Below are 9,803 nucleotides of genomic sequence, written 5' to 3'. Positions count from 1 at the left end.
TCATTATTTTGATGTAGAAAATCAAAAGTCTGGAATAAAATAATATTATTTTGACACATCAGGGTTAAAAGGGTATAAATCAATATTTTTGTAATAATATGTAAAGATCCTGTGAAAATAAGTTGTGAAATAAGTTAAAAAGTTGAAATATGGTCATATTGCTCTTAATAATGAGAAATAAAACAGGTTTTTTTTTCTTTAGGGTCTCCTGTAGAAAGCAGAGCTGTGAGGCTGAGCTAAACTTGGTCCACTGATTGGCTGCTGTGTAGTGATTAGCTGATTGGCTGATTAGCTGATTGGCTGATTAGCTGATTGGTTGTGATGTCAGCTAATGAGTCTCAGGTGAGTCTGTGTGTCTCTGGATATAAATACAGCGGTTTTAGAAGCTGAGTTTAGAACTCTCTGAAGTGTTTTATTTGTTTTCCAGTTGCTAAAGTTTTAAATCTTAAAGCATTTTAAGAAAAATGGCTCCTAAGAAAGCAGCTGAGACCAAGATCCTCTCTCCTAAAGCTCAGAGTCCTGAGAGGAACCAGGCTGAGGAACCGGAAGCAGGTTAGATGGTTTATTTTAAATGTTTGTGCTGGAATTCAGGTTTATCTGGAGTATTATATTGACTTTTATAAACTTTTAATCTACAATATTTGATTAAGTTTAGACCTAAATATTGAGTTAGTTTTTCCTTCCTTCATAGTTCAGCTTTTATTGTAGTGTTTATGGTGTGTGTTTGCTCAGGCCTTGGTTAACAATTAGCTAAGTACTTTGTAGTTTTAGTAAATTAGTATGTCTACTTAATGTCCAATGGTTTTGTACCTTTTTTGGCCCTTAAATAGACTAACTTACATTAATCTTAGTCCTATAGTAGATTTTAACCTAAAATACTGCTACAGTAGTGCAGTTTGAGCAGTTTGTTAGCATGCTAACTCTGGCTAATGTAGTTTAGCTTTTATTGTAGTGTTTATAAACTTTTAATCTGCAATATTTGATTAAGTTTAGACCCAAAAGTAGAGTTAGTTTCTACTTCACTTATAGTTTAGCTTTTATTGTAGTTTTTATGGTGCTTGATTCCTCAGGCTTTGGTTAACAATTAGCTAAAGATTTTGTAGTTTTAGTAAATTAATACTAATTTACTTAATGTCCAATGGTTTTGTACCTTTTTGGCCCTCACATAGACTACATTAATCTTAGTACTAGAATAGATTTTAATCTAAAATACTGATTATGCTACAATATTGCAGTTTACTAGCATGCTAACCCTGGTTTATTTAATTTGCACTACTTTATTGGTTAAGTTTAGACCTAATTAATGAGTTTATTGCTGCTTTACTGCTTCCTTTGTAAGAGGCCTGTAGTTTGAGGCTGGTTTTGCTTTTATTATGGTAAATTTTGATGCTAGTTTGCTCAGGCCTTGGTTAGCAGTCAGCTAGCTACAGTGTTTAGCATGTTTAGTATTTGCTTAATACATAATTTGCAGTTAAATAGGTTACATTAGTCTTAGTTATTTAGAATAAACTTTACTCTAGTTGAGTACTGCTACATTAGCACAGTTTGAGGTGGTTGCTAGCATGCTAAGCTCTGAGGTAATGGCTACTAGCTGGCTAATTTAATTTGCAGTGCTTTTATTGACTAAATTTAGAATTAGTAATGAGTTTATTGCTGCTTCCTTCCTTGGAGGCCTGTAGTTTAAGGCTAGTTTAGCTTTTATTATGGTTAATTTTGATGCTAGTTTGCTCATAGGCTTTAGTCAACAGCTAGCTACAGTGTTTAGCATGTTTAGCATTTGCTTAATACATAATTTGCATGTTAGTTTTATATCTTTAGATTAAACTCTACACTAGTAACTTACAGAGTACTGCTACAATAGCACAGTTTGAGCTGGTTGCTAGCATGCTAATCTCTGAGCTAATGGCTACTAGCTGGGTAATTTGATTTGCAGTGCTTTATTGACTAAATTTAGAATTAGTAATGAGTTTATTGCTGCTTCCTTTGTAAGAGGCCTGTAGTTTGAGGCTAGTTTAGCTTTTGTAGTGTTTTTAGATGCTAGTTTGCTCGGGACTTAGTTAAATCTGCTACTTTAGGTGTAATTAATATATTTACTTTATATCCAGTTTTTTGTTTTGTAATTTTGGTGAGATATGCTACATTAGTTTGGTTCTTTAGGTTAAAGCTTTACTCTAGTTGAGTACTGATACTATAGTGCAGTTTACTAGCATGCTACGTCCTGTGGCTAATGACCACTAGCTGGTTAATTCATTCTGTAGTGTTGATTTAAAATTAAAATCAGGCCTCTTGTAAAAGCTCTAATTTGAAGCTAGTTTAGCTTTTTGTTGATGCTAGTTTGCTCATAGGCTTTTGTAACTTTAGGTACTTTTAAGTTTAAGATTTCAAGAAAACATTTTTTTTTTTTAATATAAAGAAAAATATATTGACACACAACCACAAATCTGAAAGTATAAATCAATGTTTGTGTAATATATATATATATAATTTTTTTTTTTGTGAAAGTTAGTAATTATTTGAAGTGGAACATTATTATTATTATTATTATTATTATTATTATTATTATTATTATTATTATAATAATAATAATAATAATAATAATAATAATAATAATAATAATAATAATAATAATTATTATTATATATTTTTATTTTATTTATTTTTTTAGTTACTATTTTGATGTAGAGAATCAAAAATCTGATATAATGAAACATTTTGAAATGCAACAAAAATCTGAGGGTATAAATCAATATTTGTGAGTTATTATTTTAATGTAGACCTACAACCTCAAATCTGATTGATATTGATCTGTAAATTGATATTGGTGTAGTGTAGTTTTTTATTGATAGTGATTATTTTGATGTGAAAAAGTTAAATATATTATTTTGAAATATAAAACACATCTGATGGTTTAAATCAATATTTGTGTAATATACAAAAAATAAATGTGATAGTACTTTAGGTGTAGCCTGGTGAGTATATTTAACTTATCTGATGGGTTTGTGATTTGAGTGTTAAGTACCCACATTAGTCTTAAAGTTCTGCTCTAGTGCTGTGCTAATGAGTTAGCAGTCAGTTTTTAGCAGTTAACTAGCATACTAAGCCCTGTGATCATGATTAGCTGTATAATTCAGTCTGCAGTAGTTTATTGATTACATTTAGAACAAATTAAGGAGTTTATTGCTGCTTCCTGTGTAAGAGGCTGGTAGTTTGAGGCTAGTTTAGCTTTTATTGTGGTAAATTTTGATGCTAGTTTGCTCATAGGCTTTAGTCAGCAGCTAGCTACTGTGTTTAGCATTTGCTTAATACATATTTTGCAGTTAAATAGGTTGTTAGTTTTAGTTCTTCAGATTACTAGATTCTAGTACAGGGTACTGCTAATATAGCACAGTTTGAGCTGGTTGCTAGCATGCTAGGCTCTGAGCTAATGGCTACTAGCTGGCATATTTAATTTACAGTGCTACTAATGCATCTATTGCTGCTTCACGTGCAAGAGGCCTGTAGTTTGGGGGCTAGTTTAGCATCAAATTCACCACAATAAAAGCTAGTTTGCCCATAGGCATTGATTAGCAATCAGCTAGTTACTTTGTAGTTTTAGTATATTAGTATGTTTTACATACTTTTGGTGCTTAAGTAGTACTAAGTACTAGGGTAGAGTTTAATCTAAATGACTGTACTGCTACAAAACTAGCATGCTAATCATTTCGGTATCACAACTAGCTGCCTAATTCAATCTGGTATTTGTTTGACTAAACTTAGAACCAACTATTGCGTCTTTTGCCGCTTCACTTGTAAGACCTGCAATTTGTGGCTAATTTAGGTTTTTTTTTTTTTTTTTTTTGTTAGATGTTGGTTTGCTCATATGCCTTGGTTAGCTGCTGGCTAGCTAACTGGTACTGCTGCTTTTACTGCTGTCAATGTAAGGGGGAGTTGAAAATCTGATTTGGCGTGTTAAAATTGCAACAACTGGCTATAGCATTTTAATCTAATTCCCAAACGGTTGCCAGGTATGTTTTTACATTGACTTGTTCAAGTTTCTACAAGAGCTGGGCGACGTATAAAAATATTTCAGAGCATTGTTGCAATAGCTATTCTTGGTTATATGACTACTTTTTAGTAAAAAGAAATACAGCAACAAAATGAATTGACATTTTATTTGGAGATATTGTAGCATACAATGAGTTAGCACACCACTAATTGAGGTTTTTACCACTTTGTAACAGAACTGGTAATTATTGAATGCTTAGCTCTAGTGTGTACAGTGCTGCCCCTTGACTTCTTGACTCATGTATTGTGTAATAAAATGAAAATATTCCATTTTATAGCCTTTTTTCCTCAGTTTGCTGCTTGTGTATTAGCATAGCGTCCAACAGTTGAGCAGTTTTGGTGTTGAGGAATGTCTCTGAGCCGGACTGGAGAGTCTTACGGCTCACCTGGGACTGTTTTACTGCTCTGCTCTGGGTAAATGTGGATCTGTTGAACTGAGTGGATGTTTATTCATGATCTCTTTGAACTGGGAGGCAGTTTATGGCTGTTTAGAGTCAATTGGAGATGCTGGTGTTTCTTCAAACCAGAGAAATGGCCTTCAGCTTTGATTTAGAGCCGTTTAAAAGCAGATTTATTGTCCTGCTTGAGCTTAAGGGTTATTTTATTGGTCACTCAGCCTCTCTGGAGATTGTCTTGCTGTTAACATGCTGCTATTGGCTAATTGGGACCCTTTTGTTTGTTCTGGTGGTTAATATGGTTAATTTAGGCTAAAATGGAGCTAATGCCTGCAGGATCAGGGCTTGGTTTGTAGTCTAGTGTGTTGTGGCTATTTCTAGAATTTAGACTTTTTTTTTTTTTTTTTTTTTTTAAAGGTCTAAAACTTTGAGCAAATTCATTTTTACAGGATACTAAGCTTTGGTGCTGAAATTAACTCAAGAATTACACTGTCATAAATTACCAAACGTCTTCTGTTTAATGTTAAATTTGGCTTTCCCAATGTTCTGGTCAACAATCAGTCATTTAATTGCATTAAAATGTGCAACTAAAGAGTTTGGACCTTAAATTGTGTAGCTCTTGCAATTTTTTTTCTCCAGAAAAGCTTAAATTAGCTTAGCAAAAAAGCTAGAATTGGTTAAAAGTGTGATTTGTGTTGGTGGTTGATTTACAATTAAAGCAGCAAAAGCTTTTAAGTCTTGCTATTCTAGAATGCTAATTATCAATGCCAAGTTGAACATACAAGAATTAGAGCAATTTTAAAGTTGGCAAAACTTTCCAAACTGTCATAGAAACCCTTTACTTTTTATTTGTAGTATTTTTAAGGTTTAAGATATAAGCTTTTTACCATTTTTGATTGTGTTCAAGCCCTCAGCTCATTTAAGTCCTATAAAAAATGGTGGGTTAATGGAAACAAGTGGTTCTAAAGCATTGGTCCAAATTTGAAGTCCTTGACTTGGGTTTTTTGCTAGATTTGATGCTACTTGACCAAACAATTGTTTTAATTTCCAGTGGTTACAACATCTAGTGCTTGAAAATGGAATTCAAGGTCCAGATTTTACTAAATTTTCACATTTTTATTGTATTTGACTAAAGTAAGTCCTGTAAGACTTGCGAAGGTGGGCCGATATAGTGTTTAGAGTCTTGCCCATGGACTCTTATTGATTGGTGTATCAGTCACATGATGTGTTGGCTCACTGTAGCTCAATAGCTAAATGGTGTTATACAATTGTGGTTGGTGTGGCACAATGGATAAGGCATGGGTTTTCAATGGAATTGCTCAAAGATGTTTAAGTTCAGATTTAACTACACTATGGTTTTCTTTCCTTGAGTAATTTTTTTTGGCTTAAGTACTTAACACCTTGTTGAGTTTTGTGTACATGGATATTAAATGCAACTTATAACAGATGCAACACTTGGTTTAGCTTTAAGTTTGTCTAATGCAATTGCTCAAAGCTCTTCAGGTACTTCCTTACTACTATACTTCGCTTTAATTTAACTTTGTTTTACACTCTTTCTTAACCCTAAATGTGGTTCTTTGCTTTTTCCAGAAGTTTCTTCAGAGCCGACCAAAGCTGCCGCCCCCAAAAAAGTCCCGACTCATCCCTCCACCATGGACATGCTGAAGGAAGCCCTGATGGAGCTGGACTCCAGGAAGGGCGTCTCTGCTCAGGCCATCCGAACCTTCATCAAGGAAAAGCACCCGACTGTGGACGAGACCAGGCTGAAGTTGATGGTTCGTAAAGCTCTGGCTAAAGGCCTGGAGTCTGGAGCTTTGGTACGACCGGCGAAATCAACTTCCACTGGAGCTCAAGGCCGATTCCGGGTAAACGTCTTCTCAAACACAGCTCTTGGTTTTTATGGCGTTTGTACTGAGTTTAAGTGCTGGTTTTATGATCTGAGGTCAAGCTCACCCAAAGAGCTCTTGAGCCACCAAAGCTTTTTTTGGTTTCTTTGTTTTAGTGTTTAGTTATAGACTTCAGTGTGTTCATAGCTCTGGTTATGAACTCCTACTCCACACTTTTCCTTTATGTGAGCCATACAGCGGCAGTCTCTCGATTACTGTTGAATTATTGAGCTTTGATGGTTAATTGGGTGTAAAATAAAGGGCTGAACAAAGCAAAGCCTTGGCGATTCCCAAATACTCTATAATAAAAACAACAAGTCTCCATTAAACAAAACACAAATGCGTGTAATTGAGTGTATCTGGCTCCGGCTAATGCAGGCCGTCTGCATAAACTTGAAATATGCCTTGATGTCATGCAAGTAATCATTGAGTCATTGAAGCCAAACTAATTGAAGTGTGCAGAGTTTTTCTGTCTGGTGGAAGCTGGTAGAATGGACAAATGCAAGTAGATTTATTTGGGTTGAGCTAAAGTTGCAACTGTTGACTTGTCTTGAGATTTAATGATGTATATTTGTGGTTTATCATGGTGGCTATCAGGTTTATTATCCTAAATTGGCTAAAAAAAAAGCTAAAATCTGGACCCTGAACCAAAGTGCTCTGTTGCACCTTTGTAGTCCAGTTAGGTTTTTGTTTTGGCATCTAAACATTAGGCATGTTTTTACCTTTTTAGTTGTATTTGCTTAAATATTTTACTATATTTAACTCTTATTGGTTGATTGGTTTGTGGAAGGTTGTCCTTCAGTCCTTTCAGGTGCAAGTTAGTCCTGCAGCAGAATGAGTAGTCTCCTTTGGGTTCCTTATTTCAGTAATACTTTACTATAAGGGTACATTTGTTAACAGTACTTACTATAGAATGTCTTAATCATTAATTGACACTCATTAAGACCTTAATCAGCAATGTCAAATGTCTTAACCCATGTCCCAATTCATTATTTCCAGCAGAAAACTTAATTGTTTAATGTCTCAACTGATTAAAACACTAGTTAAGACATTACTTAAGGGTTAATCTACAGTTACAGTAGATACAGAATCACTGGCAACAATGTTGTACTGATACTGCTGTATGTTTTAATCTGCACACCCAATGAATTTTATTTTATTTAATCATTAACCTCTTCATCTTCAGCTTGCAGTAAGGAAGCCCAAAGATGCTAAACCACCCAAGACCAAGGAGGCTAAAGAGAACGCTAACCCTAATGTTGGAAAAGGCAAAGCTAAAGATGGAGGTATGAATTCAGGCCTTGAATTGGTTTTCATTGCTATAAATGTGTAAATATTCAGATTTGACTGACTTTCTATTCTATTTCAGGTGCTGAGAAGGGAAAGTCTACAAAGAAGGCCAAGTCTGCTGCTGAGGTAAGTTCAGGGCTAACTACACTATGGCTTCAGTACTTGTGTACTGAATTTATAGTATTGGAAGTTTACCCACAGTTTAACTTTTAATATCTAAAGTACAGTTCATTTATTTAGGGTGGTGGTTAAAGTGGTAACAGACTCTTATAAGCATGATCTTATAAGATTGCTATCTTTAAGAAACTCCTGAAGACAGAGCTCTTCAAAGAGCACTTACTCTCCTAACACCTCTAACACACTAACTACTTCTAACCTCATTTCCTTCTTCCCCTCCTTCACTCCTCTATCCTATTATTCCCCTTTGACCTCCTTTTATCCCTATCCAAAGATGTTTTACCTTGAAACTTATTTTACATTGTACTTGACTATTGTAAGTCGCTTTGGACAAAAGCGTCTGCCAAATGTAATGTAATGATCTGTACTGTAGGGTCCTTCTCAAACATTGCCTTGATGTTGGGTGGCTGCTAAGCCATTGCTGGGGTATCTTAGGTGGTTGCTAAGGTGTTGCAAATCGATTGCACCAAACAATTGATATGGTGTACCACAGCAAAGTTTAATTCAAAGGCTGCCAGTAGTGCTGGAAAATGAAATCCACATCTCCATTAAAGTTGTCAGCAGAGGCACAGCACCTCATGCTTCCATTGTTTTGTTTTCCCAGAAAATCTTACAGCACTTCATGCTTTCCTCTACTGATAACTTTTATGAAAATGCAGATTTCATTTTCCAGCAGGACTTGGCACACTACCCACACTGAAATTTGGTTATATAAAACCAATTAGCGCTTTTAGCAGACACTGTTTTTTGGGTTTAATTGTCTAAGCTTTATAATCAGACTCTTAAAATGGATTGTATAGAATAGGTTTCACATTTTGAGCTAAATTATTGAAATAAAGGGACTTTTCAATGATTTAAATTTGTGATCTAGTGTGAATGTATTGAAGCATCTGAAATTGGGCATTTCTTAAATTTCTCAATGATAACTTATTTCCCTCTTTTTACTGTGGATTTGAGTGATTGGCACCACTGCAACTTCCAAAGTATTAAAAGAACCTGTGTAAATTTTACAGAATCTTGTTTTTCTGAGTGATTTTGTTCAGTTTGTTCAGTTCTTCTGCTGATCTTACATCACTTCCTGCTTCTCCTGCAGGGGGAGAAACCCAAGAAGACTAAGAAAGACGCCTCAGCTTCAAAAGTAGCTCCAGCTAAGAAGCCCAAGGCCAAACAGAACAGCAGCAGCGCTGCTGCCGGTGAGGAGCCCAAACCCAAAGCCCAGAAACCCTCAAAAACCACCAAGAGCGAGGAGGCGGAGTCTGATAAACCCACGCAGAAGAAGGGAGGGAAGAAAGGAGCTCAGAAAGCAGAGGAAGGAGCGACGGAGGAAACCGAGGCGGCGGTGGCCGGGAAGAAAGGGAAGAAGGCGGGTCAGAAAGCGAGTGATGGAGGAGAGGAAGGAAAAGAAGGTCAGAAAGCCACTGGGAGAAAAGGAAGGAAAGCAGCTGAGAAATGAGACGAGTGACTGATGGTTTTAACTTTTCTTTCTTCTTTTTTGCACTTTACTGTATAATTTAATCTCAAATAAAAGCTTTTTGTACTTAAATTTCTGGAGTGTTTGCTCATTTCTTGCACTGCAAAAAACTAAATCTTAGCAAGTAAAATTTACTGAATTTAAGGCAGTAAATCTAAGTGTTAGATTATTTTTCTTATTTTAGGGATAATTATCTTACATTCTTTTTTTTTTTTTTAGAATTTGTACCTTTATTTTTAGTAACTTGGCTTCATTATTCTGAATCTTGTTTCCAAAAACAGTGACTTTTTATTTTATAATTTCTTTTGCTTAATATACATACATTTGTCTTAATTTGCATATATTTTGTTTAGTTTTTGCCAATGGATTTTTGCAGTAATGGGTTTATTGTGCCTCTACCTGATGCTTCCTTGTTTTACTCCTTCAATTTTAATAAATAGCCTTGTTACTCCGGTTTAATTTAATCTTGTTTTTAATCCGGCTTCTCATCGTTCAGTAAAACCCCTATCCAGATAACACTCTCCATCCAGATAGTGAATC

General features: G+C 35.1%; 1 protein-coding gene across 1 annotated transcript; it reads left to right on the top strand.

Moving 5' to 3' along the window:
• Nucleotides 1-388: 388 nt before the first annotated feature.
• LOC103022710 (protein B4) lies at nucleotides 389-9,335 on the top strand. Its single transcript, XM_007235360.3, has 5 exons — nucleotides 389-552; nucleotides 6,030-6,304; nucleotides 7,512-7,611; nucleotides 7,695-7,741; nucleotides 8,886-9,335. Exons 1-5 carry the CDS (start codon nucleotides 465-467, stop codon nucleotides 9,243-9,245), a joined length of 870 nt encoding a protein of 289 aa, XP_007235422.2. The 5' UTR covers nucleotides 389-464; the 3' UTR covers nucleotides 9,246-9,335.
• Nucleotides 9,336-9,803: the final 468 nt, after the last annotated feature.

This window comes from Astyanax mexicanus, chromosome 1 (genome assembly GCF_023375975.1).
Source record: "Astyanax mexicanus isolate ESR-SI-001 chromosome 1, AstMex3_surface, whole genome shotgun sequence".
Lineage (NCBI taxonomy): Eukaryota > Metazoa > Chordata > Actinopteri > Characiformes > Acestrorhamphidae > Astyanax > Astyanax mexicanus.
This window is presented reverse-complemented; position numbering and strand designations above follow the sequence as displayed.